General features: G+C 32.9%; 2 protein-coding genes across 5 annotated transcripts; both read left to right on the top strand.

The window, feature by feature from the left end:
• Positions 1-3,124: 3,124 nt before the first annotated feature.
• Positions 3,125-9,892, top strand: LOC110669551 (U-box domain-containing protein 35). Of its 4 annotated transcripts, none has more exons than XM_021831260.2 (11): positions 3,163-3,254; positions 3,562-3,599; positions 3,753-3,994; positions 4,353-4,474; positions 4,582-4,703; positions 5,272-5,468; positions 6,252-6,667; positions 7,221-7,322; positions 7,439-7,867; positions 8,654-9,406; positions 9,487-9,892. In XM_021831260.2, exons 3-11 carry the CDS (start codon positions 3,793-3,795, stop codon positions 9,667-9,669), a joined length of 2,526 nt encoding a protein of 841 aa, XP_021686952.2. In that variant the 5' UTR covers positions 3,163-3,254; positions 3,562-3,599; positions 3,753-3,792; the 3' UTR covers positions 9,670-9,892. The 4 variants fall into 4 exon arrangements, with proteins under 4 accessions (XP_021686951.2, XP_021686952.2, XP_021686950.2 ...); XM_021831258.2 differs by having other exon boundaries at positions 7,218-7,322; XM_021831259.2 differs by lacking the exon at positions 3,562-3,599 and having other exon boundaries at positions 3,125-3,254; positions 7,218-7,322.
• Positions 9,893-11,342: 1,450 nt separating this feature from the next.
• Positions 11,343-15,184, top strand: LOC110669553 (acid phosphatase 1). Its single transcript, XM_021831262.2, has 3 exons — positions 11,343-12,108; positions 12,620-12,829; positions 14,760-15,184. Exons 1-3 carry the CDS (start codon positions 11,690-11,692, stop codon positions 14,935-14,937), a joined length of 807 nt encoding a protein of 268 aa, XP_021686954.2. The 5' UTR covers positions 11,343-11,689; the 3' UTR covers positions 14,938-15,184.
• Positions 15,185-17,130: the final 1,946 nt, after the last annotated feature.

The raw sequence follows: 17,130 nt of genomic DNA, 5'->3' as shown, positions 1-17,130 counted from the left end.
CTCTATATTCCTCCTCTTCCCCGCGGCGCTCCACACCCCCAAAACAAAACCCAACCCAACAAAAAAAAAATCTAATAAAATTAACTCAGGTGATAAAAATAATATTTTTTAATCGATTTTGTTAGAGAATAATTTAAAAAATACACTTCAAAATTTTAATAAAAATGGATCTGATTTATCATTAATAAAAATAATTATTTAATTATTTTATTTTAAAAATATATTAATTAATTATTATATTTTTATTTCATCTACACTTCACTTTCTCTATCCATATAAATTAAGCTTTTTTAATTAATATATTAAAAGTAAATAAATAATAATAATAATAATTATTATTATTATTATTATAAGGACCAAATATTATAAAGATTAAAAAATAAAGAAATTATATAATTATACTTTTTAAATTATAAGAATTTGAATAAAATTGAAATTAATATATAAAAAAATTAAAGAGATTAAAAAGTAAAAAAAAAGTTAATAAATATAATTTTTAAAGTAAAATAATAAATTGGAATAGTAAAATTAAAAATATTGGATTCGGGTCCCTTAAAATAAAAAAATAAAAATGTGTGGTCTCCGTTGCCAGTGGGCCCATTCCAGATCAGCCTCAATGCATGATACTAACAGGTCAATGGCGACTGGGTTTTGTTATAAAAAATAATAAAAAAAAAAAAAGTAAAAAATGGCGACTACCAGGTAAAGGTTAGCCGTTTGCCTAACCATAAGTGGATTCTTAATTTATTTAAATAATTTATATTATCATGTATGAACAATATAAAAATTTATTGCTGCGGGTGACTGGTTATTGGGTTGGATGTCTCTCACCTGACCTTGCTGAGGCTATGAGCCTAAGGAAAGCGTTGTCTTGGCTGTTAAAAGCATGATGCGGACCTAGTTAGGGTTAAGTATTCGGTTCAAATCGAATCGAATTAGATAAAATTATTAAAATTAAATTAAATTTTAAAAATCAAATCGAATTGAAATGAATGAAAAATTGAATTGAATCGCTCTATTTTAATTCAATTCTATTTAAACATATCAATTTTTGAATTTTAATTATTTTTTAATTTAAATTTAATTTTCAAATTATTTAATTTAATTTTAAACTTAATTTAAAACCTAATAATTATTAATTAATAAAATTAAATAATTTATACATATAAAATTACATATATTTCATATAAAAATAAATAAATTTAAAAATAATAAAACTATCCAATTCAATTTGATTCAATCAATTTTTTTCTCTTTAAAATTGAATCATATCAAAATAAATAAAATTTTTAAAATATAAAATTAAATTAAATTAATTTAATTTAAAAATAAATTAAATTAATAAATTAAAATAATTTAATTTAATTTATTCCGTTGAAAATAAATAGTACCCACTCCTAGATCCAACGAACATCGATGTAGATGACTTTTCGAGTTTGGCAGTGTTATTCTTGGTTGTTAAAAACTGTTTCAACAACGGGCTTTTTTTTCTCTTAGGCTTGTCAGTAGAGCAGTTCATGCTATTGCTAGAGATACTTTGAACCATGACAGATTTTCTTATTACTGTATTATTCACGAATATTCCTTTAAATAAAGCTTTATGATTCTTAAAATATATATAAATATTTAAAATTATTCATAAAATCGAGTTTAAAGATGGTAAATTATATAATCAAGTAAAATTTAAAAAGTTATATAATTTTTTTACTATTTTTTTTCCTTGAATAGGATTTTTGTGTCAATAAAGTTTTGATTTTCATTATCTTTTTTCAAGATAATAGCTACTTTTGCTTGGATAGAATCTATTTAAGAAAAATATTATATATATATATATAAAATGATTTTTTTTATGTATTTTCATAATTTTCAATTTAAATATTTAATTTATTTTTTTAATTTTTTTGTATTATTATACTTATTTGAATAAATTTTTTTTATGAATTTAAAAGTTTATTAATTAATTAACATGAATTTTTTTTTAAATTTTATATAAAAAATAAGTTATAAATATATATAATAAATATAAATAATATGTAATACACATAAAAAAATACTAATATTTATATAAATTTATGTAAATATATAGATTGGATAGTTAGAGGAGAAAAGGAAAAGTCTTCCAAGCTTTGGCCTAAACTTGCGAATCAAATCAAAAGATTATTTAGTATCTTAGCCGGATAAAAGAGGAATCTTGATCTTTGCGACGACTTTGACCACGTCTCCTCCAGGTCTGGGTTCTGGAAACCTAGGTGCTACAAGTACACTGCACTATGCCCTACATAGTTCATTGCACACCTAATAAATTTCAGCCCCCAAAGTCAACAAATTCACATCATCTTTCTCATTTGACTCCGCCGAAAATAAATTAATAAAATTCTTCTTCCAGGAAATTAAAACCGCGTTGGACCTTTGCTTAAATGTGATATATGCTCGTGCCCTGTCTTTTGTTTGAATGCATTTTATACTTCCAAATCGTACTGGTTACCTTCGTGGAAGGGAGTGAAAAAGCTGTGTACTTCTGTGATTGCTTTATTATTGGATTTATTAGATAAAGAGACGGACAGGTTCACGTGGGACAAGTTTCTCCCTCATTTCGTAGATAGATGCTTTAAATATTTCCTTGGCAGGTAATGACAGGGGTCGTTGGAAGGTGTTAATCTTTTTTAGTTTCTTGCGGAGAACACTGAGTCTGGTCCCAGCCAACTCTCTTGAATCTTAACTGCTAATACAGTGGTACCAAGCGTAAAAGAAACAATCTTCTTTGTTGCTTCTTAAAATAATCACCCTATGCTAAGGAAAAGATAAAAAAATTTTGGTCTTGTTAAGAGCCAAACAACAATCGCTTGGGTGGCAACAAAAATTCCACAAGTAAAACAAAGAAACCAGGACATTTTGCCCCTTTGACAATAATCATTTCATTGCATCAATAGAAATTGTGATAACACAGTTTAATTTAAAAATATAGATTGATAGAGAATGATGGTTATTGTCAGAGATGAGCAAATGCCTCACGGCTCGGTTGCCTTCATTTTTTAGAGGCAATTTATCCTTCCTTGTTGGGTACTCTGTTTTGCGTCATCTACCTTCCCTAAACTAACCATAATTTCTTTATTTCCAGTTGTAGTATATAAAAGCCTCGAAACGTCAGAGTTCAAGTTTATTCAAAAGTTTGAATTGGATATGAATGATGGGTTTCTATTCTACAATCCGAAACGAGCTCCAGACAGACAAGGGTTCGACGTTCTGAACTACTGGTATGTACAATTTCCGTCTGTCTCTTGTTTTGAGACTTCCTCTGCTCTTCTTCTTCTGTATGTATTTCTGGGTTTTCACGTATTTTTTTCCCTTGGAGTCGAATGTTGTCTGTGTTTAAACGCGTTTGATTTTGTATAGTTCCCAGTCCACTACTGCGTTTTCTGGAAAAATCCTTCAAAATTTAAGATTTTTTGCCCTTTGCAAAGCAAGGATGTTTTGACATGATATCTGATTCTAATTTCTAATTCTTCATCTCTCTCTCTAGCCATTATCTTCAACCTTTTTTTTTTTTTTTTTTTTTTGCAGTGTCTGTTGAAAGTAATTGGTTCTGTAATTTCTTCCCGGTAGGTTAAGCTTTATATCATTTTTGAGTTACATGAGTAAATTTGGGGTAAAATTCAAATTTTATTGGCGTGCTTCAAAGTCTCCAATTGGTTTTGAATGTTGTCCAGTTTTGTGTTACTAATTACTAACTTCAATTATGGTTTTTATTCTAGTGGCATAGACAATTGGGTGTCATAAAGCAGTGGCTGAGTAATGGAGGGAAGTGAAATAATTGAGGCTCAAAAAGTACTTGGGTTGCCTCCACCACTGTCTTTAACTGTTGGGATGGCTATCAATGGAAAAACCAAAAGCAAACATGTTGTGAAATGGGCATTGGAAAAGTTCATTCAAGAGGAAAAGGTTTTGTTCAAGTTGTTGCATGTTTGCCCCAAGATTACTAGTGTCCCTACGCCAAGTAAGCTACTTCTCTTCTGTTTGTTTCCCAAGAAAGGGGGAAAACCACGCTAACTAATTCTAGATTGATGTTAATGTTTTTGCAAAATGGGGGAAAACCACGCTAACTAATTCTAGATTGATGTTAATGTTTTTGCAAATGATTGTAGATTTGAATAGACTGGAAGGATGCGTGTTCTCGTATCAGAATGTTGGAAAAAGGGATACAGATGGTTATGTTTGGGGGTTTATTTTCATGGGAATATCGTCTGAAAAACTATTTGAGACATCAACTTTGATAAAGAGAAAGATGAAGAGATTCATAATCAAAATTAACTCGGTTATCTTTTTCTGACCATCTGATTTTATTTTCTTGTCAGTGGGAAATTCGATTCCTATATCACAAGTACGAGAGGATGTAGCAGCAGCTTATAAGAAGGAAAAGGAGTGGCAGGCAAATCAAATGCTTCTTCCTTATAAAAACATGTGTACTCAGAGAAAGGTCCCTCTCTCTCTCTCTCTCTCTCCCCTGGGTGTTAGGTGGTAGGGTTGAGTTTTGTAAGTGAATGTTGAAAAACTAGAACTTAAAAGCCTCCCTTCTGGATATAGGTGCAAGTAGATGTTATCGTGATTGAATCAGATGATGTGGCTAATGCAATAGCAGAGGAAGTTGCTAAGTGCACTATCAAGAAGCTTGTTATTGGAGCTTCTTCTTGTGGCATGTTTACAAGGTACATAGATGGTGTAAAATCCAATTATTGTGCTAGCATTCCTTAATTATGTTCAAACTTGAATGCTAGAATGCCTGTTATATCTGCCCATTTTCTACGAATATCTAGTGCTGCTTTGAATTATAATTTGTTATGTAACAGTCACATAACCAGTGACAACTGGATTAGAAAAAGATCTAAGCCTCACATCATTGTTGGTTTATAAGTCTGTTCAGAAAGTCTCCAAAAGTAGAGAAGGTTTCATGATTTGTGCAAACAGAAGTATAATTTCATCATACAAAATCCTGATGTTAATGGAAATTAAAGTGATAATATCAATTAATGATGACTGAACAATTCCAGATTGTATGCGGCAGTGCTATACCAAGTATCTTACTTTCGATATTTGGAAACAGAATGCCTATGGATACAAGAAGATGAAGGAACATAGAGCTGTTTACTTTTTGTGGTAATTGTGGAGAACAGAAATACTGCAAGATGAAAGAACACTGACCATAATCATATCATAGTTCTTTTGCTGTGGATTCTCATTTTCAAGAAACTCTTGTTGACAAGATATTTTTTTCAGGAAACTCAAAGGAAATGATCTGTCCTCTAGAATCTCCACATGCACCCCAAATTTTTGTACAGTCTATGCTGTTTCAAAAGGAAAATTGTCATCCATCCGGCCATCAGATTTGGAGACAAATGGAAGCATTAGAGATGACAGCAGTGTTACAAGTTCTACTAATAGCTCATCAAGTCACACTTTGAGCTTACAAACAGGTAATTGTACCTACAATTTGAGCCGGATGTTATGAACAAATAAAATAATTTCACCTGCATGCATAAGGAGTTTTTTGGGGAATGATTAACATATAAAGATTCAAGCGTCTATCAACTGTAGCCCATGATAACCTTGAACAGAATCTTTTTTTGTTTCTTCCAGCCTTTTGTTACTGTGATATTTAATATTTGATAATTAAATTGTCTACGTAATCTATTTATTAGCATCTTAGAAAGTGATGTGGCCATGTTTCTGCACTCCAAGACTGCAACTTATGTTGTACAGCATATAGAAATATATTTCTCACACTCATAATAGAATGGAAACGATAAATTATTGCTGCATCCATTATGCTTTACATTAAATGATCACTTAATTCTCATATTCACTCTTCTATACATTCATTTTTGCTTTTTTCTTTACGGTCATAGCATTGCTAGATTTTTCATATATTCAGGTTTATTTATAGCCGACTGAGAATTAACTATGTAATCAACTGTAAACTTCATATCTGGTAAAAAAAAAAAAAAAAAACTATAGACTTCATAATTTTTTTCGCTGCATTGTCAGCCTCTGCTAAGACTTCCAGCATAACTTACATGATAAGAAACTTAAGCAACTTTGTTTGGCTTCTTGAAATATACAAATATTTATTATAAAATAAGATCGATTAAAATCTAATGGCGTTGCGGAGCTTTCAGTTTTCTGGCTGACAATTTTTTCTTTGTGTAGGCCAATGAAAGTTTTACCACATCTTTTATTTGGTTTTCTGTAATGTGCAGATGCTGTTTCAATTGCATCATATTCTCAATTCCATTCTCCTTCCCTGCCAATGCAGCGATTTCAAGCTCTTTCAACTATAAACCAGGGTCTTCTTGACACAAGAACAAATTCCATTGAGACCAATCATTCGAGATGCCAGTCTCTGGACGTTGAAGTTCAAGCCATTTCAACTATAAACCAGGGCCTTCTCCATACAAGAACAAATTCTATCGAGACCAATCATTCAAGGTGCCGTTCTCTGGATATTGAGGAAGGGAATTATGCAGTGAGTTCTTGGCCTAGTACTTCAGAAAATGGACATCCAACCAGTCAGAGTTCTAGTTGCAAAAGCTTCCCAACTGATTACCAATCATGGGCGTCTGATCAAGCTTCCACCTCAGATATGCTCACAGATTACTCTTCATCTGAAAGCCAGGTAACTATAGCATTTTCTTTTGGCTTGGTCATCGGATACATATCAGAGGACATCCATTTGGGGCATATTTTATACTACTTGAATCTGATTCTCGGAAAAATAGCTCACATGCTGGTAGTTAATTTTATAGATGCACGAATGTGTTCTTTTATATTATTGGAATAAAGCTTTAAATCTTCTATTTAAAATTGATTTCACTTTATATGAAAATTACATTGCAATGTGCTATATATTAAAGTTTAGTGATTATGCAGGTCCAAATATTTTTATGAGAATTTATTCATCCTATGCTATGTGGTAAATTTTATGAAATTATTCACTTCTAAATTATTTCTGCTAAAACTCTGTTGAACTTGAAGATGTGGTATTTTGTTAGTGCCCAGAAGTTTGGTTTAAAATATTTGATTGTAGAAATGCATTTATGTTAATCTTTAAACAACATTTACTATTTTGAATAGATATTAATCTGGAATAAGCGAATTCAGAACATCTAGTTCAATGTAGATTGTATTTGTATGACCACTGAAGTTATATCTTGCTTTTCAATCAGCAGGCAGTTATTAACTTTGAGCTAGAAAAGCTGAGGATTGAACTTAGACACGTTCGAGGAATATATGCCATGGCTCAAAGTGAGGCTATTGATGCTTCTCGGAAGGTTAGTTCTGGCATCATACTGGTCATTTTGGCTGACAGGACTTGTTCTGGTTTTCTATCAGTTCTGTATCCTTGTCTTTTCATTTAAATTGATGTGTTCCATTACATTTTTCTCAGTTGAATGATCTTAGTACACGTCGTTTGGAAGAAGCAATAAAGCTCAAGGAAATAAACTTTAGAGAGGAGAAGGCTAAAGAATTAGCAAGACAGGAGAAGGAAAGGAGTAAAGCTGCACTAAGGGAAGCTGAATACACAAGGACATGTGCTGAGAGAGAAGCTTCACGAAGGCAAGAAGCTGAGCTTAAAGCCATGCGTGATGCCAAAGAAAAAGAGAAGCTTCAGAATGCTCTTGTGGGTCCAGTGCAGCAATACCAGAAATTCACATGGGAAGAGATTGTGTCTGCAACCTCATCATTCTCAGACGATCTTAAAATTGGAATGGGAGCATATGGAACTGTGTATAAGTGCAGTTTGCATCACACAACTGCAGCAGTGAAAGTCCTCCATTCAATAGAGAATCAAAATTCTAAGCAATTTCAGCAGGAGGTATGGAAGTTTCATGTTTTCTTACAAACATATATCTTCATTAATAATAAAACAAAACTACATAACAAAATGTGCAGTGAACTTGATTTGCTTTTAGTTTTGGAGTAATTATGTGCTCTTGGTGCTTCAAGGGCATTATTTCTAATATGAAATTTCTTGAAGTAATTTATGGTTTCTGCTTATTCAGGGTATGAAACTTTCCTTTCTTGTTCAATTGATTAATTTTGAACCTTCTACCTAAGGACTTGTTTGGGAGGGAGGTTTTATAGGAAAGGTAAGGTTTTTGGAGGTTTTGAAAACCTCCAAAACCCTCAGTTTCTCAACTCACCAAATTGGAGTGTTGTGAAGGTTTTTATAAATTAAACATTAGTTATTATTAATACTTACCTTCCCATGCCTTTGGATAGGATAATAAACCATCATTTACCTTACCTTCCTCCCAAACAATATAATATTGAAAAACCTTCCCTTACCTTCCATTACTTTTCCTTGCCTTTAAAAAACCTTACCTTACCTCCTTACACTCCTCCCAAACGAAGTGTAAGCTTCCCTGAATATTTTCTCACGGGAAAGCTTTTTTCTTGCTCAAAGTTTTATTGGCCTCTGGTTTTATGCACTATAATAGAAAAGGGACAATATGACTTTTTTCTAGAAATGGTATGTGAAAATCCTTTGTCCTCCTGCAGCGTTGACATACCAGAACAAACTCTTTTATAATTGTGGGAGGAGGTATTCTGAACCTGAATTTTAAGTTGATATGTTGTTTTGCTTTCTCTTGGATTTCAGCTTGAGATCTTAAGTAAAATTCGTCACCCACATTTGCTTATCCTTCTTGGTGCTTGTTCGGATCACGGTTGCCTAGTTTATGAGTATATGGAGAATGGTAGCTTGGAGGATAGGCTACTCAGGGTGAACAATACACCACCAATCCCATGGTTTGAAAGGTACCGAATAGCTTGGGAAGTGGCCTCAGCTCTTGTTTTTCTTCACAACTCTAAGCCAAAGCCAATTATTCATCGTGATATGAAACCAGCTAACATCTTACTTGATCACAACCTTGTGAGCAAGATTGGTGATGTTGGCCTTTCAACGGTGCTCAATACAGATGCTTCCTTTGCAACCACAACGTACAAGGACACAGGGCTAGTAGGGACACTCTGCTACATAGATCCTGAATATCAAAGAACTGGGCTGGTTTCTCCAAAATCAGATGTTTATGCCTTTGGGATGGTAATTTTGCAGTTGCTGACTGCAAAACCAGCAAAAGCATTGACACACATAATGGAAACAGCAATTGATGATGGTCGTTTATTGGAGATTTTAGATTCAGAAGCTGGGAATTGGCCACATGAAGAGACAAAAGAATTGGCTTTACTGGGACTAAGATGTGCCGAGTTGCGTCGAAGGGACAGACCTGATTTGAAAGATCAAGTACTTCCTGCACTAGAGAGATTGAAGGAGATTGCTGATAAGGCCCGAGATACAACTTCCAGTATTCACCCCACACCTCCTAGCCACTTCATCTGCCCGATATTAAAGGTACGACCTCATAATTTTCTAGCACTGCTATGCAATCCTTCAAACAAAGAAAAGGTCTTATTATTTGCTTCTTTTTACAGGATATAATGATTGACCCTTGTGTTGCTTCGGATGGATACACTTATGACCGCAAAGCAATTGAGAAATGGCTTGAAGAGAATGATAAATCACCAATGACAAATTTGCCTTTGCCAAATAAGAATCTCTTACCAAACTATACACTTCTGTCTGCAATCATGGAGTGGAAGTCTAATAAGCAATGACAGATTGCCTTCTGTTCATTGTCAGGTTAACACACCAGGGAATTTTTTTTTATAGAGGTCCTTAGAATGAATGGGTGTTGTGTAAATAGAATTGAGAGCATAAATTATCGTTGTCGTATATAATTCATGATGCTATTTTTGGGTGATTATAAAGATGAACATATGGCACAGAACACACCTGTAATTCCTATTTTTTGTCTAATTCTTCTTCTTCTTCTTCTTCTTCTCCTCTCTCTCTGGTTAAATGCTTGTTATGTGTTCCCGCCACAGTTTTGGTTTGTTGCATGTTTATTGGTTCAGGCCTTGATCCAGTTGAGGGATCGAGTCTGGGCTATTGGTTCAAGTTCAACCAATTAGTCTAACAGTTCAATGGGTAAGTTAGAAAAAAAAATATTAAATATAAATTAATTAAATATCATATCTATTAATATAAATAAATAAGTTTGATTAATTAACTTTTAAAATTAAAATTTTAACAATCATTAAATTATTTAATAAGTAAATTATTAAGTAGTGGAAAATTGAATAAAATATATTTATTTTTATAAAAATTTTAAATAGTTATTAATATTTAAAATTATTAGTGTGGTATAATATAAGAATTAATTAATTAATTATATTTATTATAAAAATAAAAGTAATTTTTTTATTATTTAGTGGTCGGACAAATCTTTTAATAAAATTATGAAAATTTTACTAAGACATATTAATTTATATAAATTATAAATATACATCATCCGTAATAAATGTGAGATTTCGAATGACCAGTCTTTCATGTCAGGCATAAGTGATAATTTAATTTATATAAAATAATTTTATAACTATTACAGAATAACAAATATATATTTTTTATAATAAAAATTATATAATTATACAATCATTTCATTTGGCTTTGACTTCAAAAAGCCAAGAGTTCTGAGAACAAGTCTCTATGTCAATAAAAAAATAAAGAGACAGACACTGTGAAAGCAAGTTGCTTTTCATAAGAAAATTACAAAACTACCTTTTTCGTTTTTTAAAAATACGTAACATAAATTTATATATTTGTCATAATTTTCTTTTTTTTCTTATTTTTATTTCCATAAAAATAATATATATTTTAATTTTTTTTTTTCAAATAAACAGACAACCTTTATTTTTTATTTTCCTTTCTTTCAATATATATTTTTATTTTTAACTTTATTTCATGCTAGTTGCCTTTAATTTACATAAGCCCATTTTTCTCCATCAATATATATATATATATATATATATATATATATATATATATATATATATATATATATATAAAGATAAAGACAAGGTAACCTCCTCTTAAGTATTTGAGATGTAGTCATTTTACCTACACCTACAACATTAAACAGAATAAATAAACAATTTAAAAATTAAAATTAACAATAAATACAAATATAAATTAATAAATACTAAATGATAAAATACGTTTTCTCTCGACAACACTTGGGACTCCACATGTCAATTTATAAATGGAGCTTTTATTGGAATAAAAATAATTTTATGCTTTCCACGCTTAACATCAACCAATCAGGTTCAGCCACATATGAGAATCCGCATCACGGAAAAACCCACCCGGCCCATTTCTGCCTCTGACTTTCCCTCCAGATCCGAAAGCAAAAAATGAAAAAAGAACAAAAAAAAAACCGAATATTCAAAACCCAAATCCGTTACTCTTCTTCTTCGTTTTGCCAACACGTTACTTCGCTCCTTCCTCTCCATTTCTCTGTAGCTGCAGAAAACAGGAAAGGAAGGTTACTGTTTTAAAGGGTCTTCCTCTTTTCTTATCCTTCACCAAGAAAAGGATTTTCTTTTTATCTAATCTATTCATCCACTCACCTTTTGCTTTTTTCTCCTTCCCCAGAAAAAAAAAAAAAAGAAACCAGAGAGGATTCTTAAGATTCAATTTTTTACAGATTCCCTTCTATAATAATCGGAGTCAAAATCCCATTTCCTCAATTCCCATCATTTGATACATTCTCCCAATTCCCAAATCAAAATCCTCATAATGCTTTTGCCAGGGTTGTTCCTTTTCTTTTCCTTGTTTTCCCTCGCTTTCTCTAATGAACCGTTAAATTCTCACCTTCTACCTCGGCCTTTGATCCTTGAATACCCGGAGAACATAATCGAAACTACCCAATTCAAGCAATTGGACAATGAGCTCCAATTGCAGTGTACCAGCTGGAGATTTGCGGCGGAGGCTAACAATTTGAATCCGTGGAAAACGATTCCGCAGGAGTGTGCAGAGTATGTCAGAGATTACGTGATGGGAAGGGGTTATCGACTCGATCTCGAGAGGGTGTCGAATGAGGCTGGAGTTTATGCCAAGAGTGTCCAAATGAGTGGGGATGGCCAGGATGCTTGGGTGTTCGATGTTGACGAAACTTTGCTCTCCAATCTCCCTTACTATGCTGACCATGGTTATGGGTAAGGACTATTATAGGGTTTTGGATTTTGTTGAATGTTGATTGATTTTTTGGTTGCAGATAAATGTAGGAAACATATTGCGAAATGGAATCTTAGATTTAAAACTTACGTTTCAAGTAATGTCAAGCCTGAAGAAACTGCTAGTTTGAATTTCTCTTTCAATATTGCGTATATTGTGTTTAAATTCTATTTAGTTGCTGTGAAAATATGAGGAAGAAAATGGTGAATATAAAATTGGTAATTAAAATCTTCCATATTTGGGACTTGAGAAAGCCAAAACATGTAAGAAATCGGATCTATTGCAACTTTGCGTAAGTTGAATTTTAACTGTTATTGTGAGGAAACTGAACGCTGCAGAGCATAAGATTCATTAGTAATTTTCTCTGAATTTATTTGTACCATAGTGACCAAAAAGGATGAAGAATCTAATAGCTTTCTATTGACTTTGAATCAGCGCATTGGGTATTTTGCAACAAATAATTAATTCTTTTTTAATTTTGGCAAATTGTAGCTTGGAGATTTTTGATCCAGTGGAGTTTGATAAGTGGGTTGGGAAGGCTGTGGCACCGGCTATAGAGCCCAGTTTAAAACTCTATAAGGAGGTTCTGGGTTTAGGCTTCAAGGTTTTCTTGCTAACAGGACGCAGTGAGAAGCAAAGGAGTGTCACTGAGGAGAACTTGATCAATGCAGGTTTTCAGGATTGGGACAAGCTTATTTTGAGGTGAGCATGGAAACTTTGTGATTGACGAAAGATGGAATTTTGATTTTTTTTTTTTTTTTTTTTTTTTTTTTAATGTTTTAAGTGTGACAATAGATAAATATGCCTGTCTGTTACGGCATTTTCCATGGGTTTTGCTTATATATACAGCAGTCTTATATGCACATATATGCATACATTATTACATTGATAATCACAAGTCAAAATATATGGAGACAGTTTAGAATGATTGGTAAAACTTAGCATCTCTGTTCAAATTCTATCTTCTTATGCAATTTCTTTAGAGGGAGATTTCTTTCCATTCATCTTTTTTGTTTGAACATTCTCTGTGTGTGCTATTGCACTGTGATGGCTGTCAAAATATAATAATATTTTAAAAGTGGATGGCCCAGTGTTCCTTTACTTAGATATCCTGACACTAGATGTTAGATCCTTTCATATCTTCTATTCCCATGAGTGCGATAGCTCTTCCTTTGGTGAAATTGTGTCTCTGGGTTACTGGGTGATAACTCTGGTGAATATTCATTCTTTTGATGCGCTTCAAATAGATAATCTGTAATCATATCTCGTTTTCCTTTTTGTGTTAATGAGTTTATTCAAAATGTCAGAAATGGTAAGCACCTGCTAGTATTAGTTGTTCCATACCTTGTTGAATGCATTATTTTCTAGTGAGTGCCTTCTTATTTGGTTATGGAAGGATAGAGTTATTTCGAGGTTTGCTAACTTAGCAATTTGGTATGTGTTGGAACAGATTTCTGAAGATAGAATGAAAATGATTTCTTTTGGGAGTAGGGTTTCTATTGCTGTTTTATGAGCAATTGCAAAGCTGTGTAATTTCTGTTTGTATCTGATTCTTTGGGAAGCATATAAAAAATCCTACTTGAAAGAAAGCAAAACTTAATATTTGGTAGAGGCCTAAGGGATCTTGGGAGAATCCAAGCTGGTGGCATTTATGGGATTATTCAGAGTGTTAATTTGGTGCCAATAATGGAAAACACTGACATGAAACGTTGCCAAGTACTAGTCTTTTAAGAGATTAAAACAGTCTTAATAGGGCTTTCCAGCTGATCCTGTAGGATTAATTCTGAAACATGCTTTCCTTTGATAAGAACATGAGAATATGCACATCTTTTTTGAAAAGATTAAAACAGTCTTAATAGGGCTTTTCAGCTAAGCCTGTAGGATTAATTCTGAAACATGCTTTCCTTTGATAAGAACATGAGAATATACACGGAAGATGTGATTTTGTTTTCTTCTCTGTGGAATGGAAATGGTTAACTGTGAGGGTGAAAAAAAAAATTGTTTAGCTGTTCCCTGAAATTGTGCTTTTTCTAAGCAATGTTGCTGACAACAGTTTCTAAGATGCTGGATTCATGCTGATCTGAGAACAAAAAACTGTTTTTGAAGACTGAGTCAACCAGGCCTGAACTTTTTGGGGCATTAATCCAGGCCAGCCCTTTTGTTATTTCTTTGGCTAGAGATGGTTGAATTACCATGAAAGGTGCAAAATTTTATCGCTTGATTTTTGGCTAAAGAAACAGTAAGTTTTACTGTTGAACAGAGGACCCACAATATGAGATACTATTTTACAATCGGTTTTCCATGTGATCATCATCAGTGCTCCTTTCCTCTTAGGAATTGAGTTAATAATTGTGTTTGTAAATGAATTTCATGCCGAATGATTAAGGACAAGTGAAAAAAATGAGGAAACTTTGGTAACTGTCATAAAAAATCCATAATGATAGTTTGAAATTTTGTTTTGTTAGTTTTCTGCTGCTTTCATTTACTTCCTGTTATTTTGTCCTCTCAATCATGATGGATGTTCATTTCTAGTGTGAAGAAGCCTATACAAATTTTACTATTGAACTTGTAATAATTTTTCTACATTACCATCCTGATTGCCTACTCTTTCTTGGTCTCTCATTCTGTGCAGGGCTTCTGATGATCATGGGAAACTAGCGACAATATACAAGTCAGAGAAAAGAAGTGAAATGGTGAAAGAAGGATATCGAATTCTAGGAAACTCTGGTGACCAATGGAGCGATTTACTGGGTTCTCCTACGTCAAATCGCTCATTCAAGCTTCCAAATCCTATGTATTACATTCCTTGAAAGTGAAAAATTCTTTGAATTGTTTCTCTAAGTAATTGTGCATTATATAGGGATCTCAATATTGTTGAATGTAAAGGCATCTAATCTACTGAAGTATTATTATACTGAGAAAACTTATGATGCCATACAAAATGCTTATAGTATATTATTTTGCACAAGCTTCTTACTTTGTGGAAACACCAATTAATTTGGCTTCTGGTGTTAGAGACACCTTATGTGTGAAAAATAAAGTTGCTTTCCTGGTGAATCTGGCCCTTGTAATCACACCACTTATTTTATACCCTTTTTTATGTGATATGGAGAAAGCTATCCCCTGTTTCAGTTTGAGAGACTGCTAGGTTTTCCTGTTCATATCAAGTGCCACCCTCATGGGGGTGACACCTTTCCATCTACACATGCCTACTCGAACCTAATGAAGGTGGTTTTCGTGGCATTTTCTGCAGCACTGCAGATTATTCAAACCTGTGCATTATTAAATAGGACCACTTTATAGTATCATGCCCACTTTCTCCACCATTATCTACGTTGTTCCCTGGCTGGCTCTTTCTTTTGGTAGCTGTAGCACACGGATGAGTTTACTAGTTAAAGGTCACTATCTGCAATCAGTGATTTAGAGAATTGAATCTAAAATGTTGGGTGGACTTGATTGTGATTTACGTTTTCCTTTCTTGCAATTGCATATAGTGAGTTTGTGACATTTTCTTCCGTTTCCCACTCTTCTTTATTAAAAATAAAATAAAATGTGGTGGCATATGATCCCCACTCATCATGGCTAAGTGGAAATCCAAACCCACCAAACTGGCTTCTATTTTAAAATTATTATAATTTGATTATAATCAAGAATATTTCTCCCACAACTGTAACTTAAGCTAATTGGAAAACAACATTCAATTACAACAATTTGTGCAAAATAAGAGAAAAAGGAAACAAGTCTACTCTCCTTGTCTTTTATGATAGTGGACTCGTAGGACATGATTCTTTCATATTGTGGTTGTGATTATACAGATATTAAACTAGACAACACATAAAGTTGAGCGGTAGGGTTCTTAATTGCTTACTTGAGTAGGATATATCTCAAGGAAGAATTGACTTGGATGGTTCGTCCCATTGCATGTGATTTTCATATTGTATAGTCATTACCATATATTTAATGATATTAACTATCGTGTATAGATTTCTTTTATTCGATAGAGATTTAACGTAGTGAGTAATAATTAAAGAATTATATAATAGTGTCTAATTATTTTCGTAAATGTTATTTTTTTTTATTGTGAAATTCAAATGTAATTACCTAAAGCAAAATAGAAAAAGGTCTCTGTGGGGTCACGGTGGGGTATGTTTGTCTTTCTCTTTTGAGAAGACCATGATCTCTCGCGAGGTGAAGAAGGTCCCTCTCCCTCCCCGCGCATCCGATTTGGTTGAAGTCTGTGAGAAGATCGGAAGATGAGCTTTGAGTACTGTGGGGTCTACCTTACCTAACTTACACCCCATCAATCTCCGCCGTTGATTTGCATTACCTTTTTCCTTCCAGTCCCGTCTCAACCACCTTCTTCAGCGTTTCAGTCTGTCCTCACATGGCTGATGTCCCAGAGCTGTAACCGGCGCATATTCATTTCAACACGTCTAGAAACCGGATTGGTTTGTTCTTTATTTCAGGAGGATAACACCAAACCGTCATCTGGCCGGTGAAGATCAGCCTACGTAATGTCTAGAGTCAATGTTATTATCTGTACGATTATGTTCTCCAGTTGAAAAGTCTTTACATATTACGGTCATCCTTGTGAATGGCAGCCATGTGGTATACAAATCATCCTGGGAATCATCTTGACGTGGCAAAAGCGACCTTGGATTTCTTTTACTTAAAAAATAAATTATTCTGGGTAAATCTTATATATATATTTTTTAAAAGCATCAAAACGTTGTTATTATTAGTTGAATTGGAATAATTATAATGAGTTGATGATTCAGAAATTCAATTCTCTTCCACCTAAATATTTAATTGGAAGTCTTACAATTATGAATTATTGCTAAAAAGAACATTTAAAAATATATTGAAGGGAGGATGCATTGCCATTTTTACAGAGCTTGAATAGTAGCTCACAATCCAAAGAATAATGTCTAAAAAAAAATAAAAATTCTGCATCAAAGAGACGGTGCCTATCATTGTCAAAAAAAAGAAAACCCTCTAATGGT

The sequence above is a fragment of the Hevea brasiliensis genome, chromosome 13, assembly GCF_030052815.1.
Source record: "Hevea brasiliensis isolate MT/VB/25A 57/8 chromosome 13, ASM3005281v1, whole genome shotgun sequence".
NCBI lineage: Eukaryota > Viridiplantae > Streptophyta > Magnoliopsida > Malpighiales > Euphorbiaceae > Hevea > Hevea brasiliensis.
Note: the sequence above shows the minus strand (reverse complement) of the source record. Positions and strands in the feature narration are given on the sequence as shown.

Coding starts and splice junctions, on each gene's coding strand:
- LOC110669551 (XM_021831259.2), top strand. CDS start 3,793: ATGGAGGGAAGTGAAATAATTGAGGCTCAAAAAGTACTTGGGTTGCCT. Junction 4,475..4,581: donor ACATGTGTACTCAGAGAAAG/GTCCCTCTCTCT, acceptor TTCTGGATATAG/GTGCAAGTAGATGTTATCGT. Junction 9,407..9,486: donor TCATCTGCCCGATATTAAAG/GTACGACCTCAT, acceptor TTCTTTTTACAG/GATATAATGATTGACCCTTG.
- LOC110669553 (XM_021831262.2), top strand. CDS start 11,690: ATGCTTTTGCCAGGGTTGTTCCTTTTCTTTTCCTTGTTTTCCCTCGCT. Junction 12,109..12,619: donor TATGCTGACCATGGTTATGG/GTAAGGACTATT, acceptor GGCAAATTGTAG/CTTGGAGATTTTTGATCCAG. Junction 12,830..14,759: donor TGGGACAAGCTTATTTTGAG/GTGAGCATGGAA, acceptor CATTCTGTGCAG/GGCTTCTGATGATCATGGGA.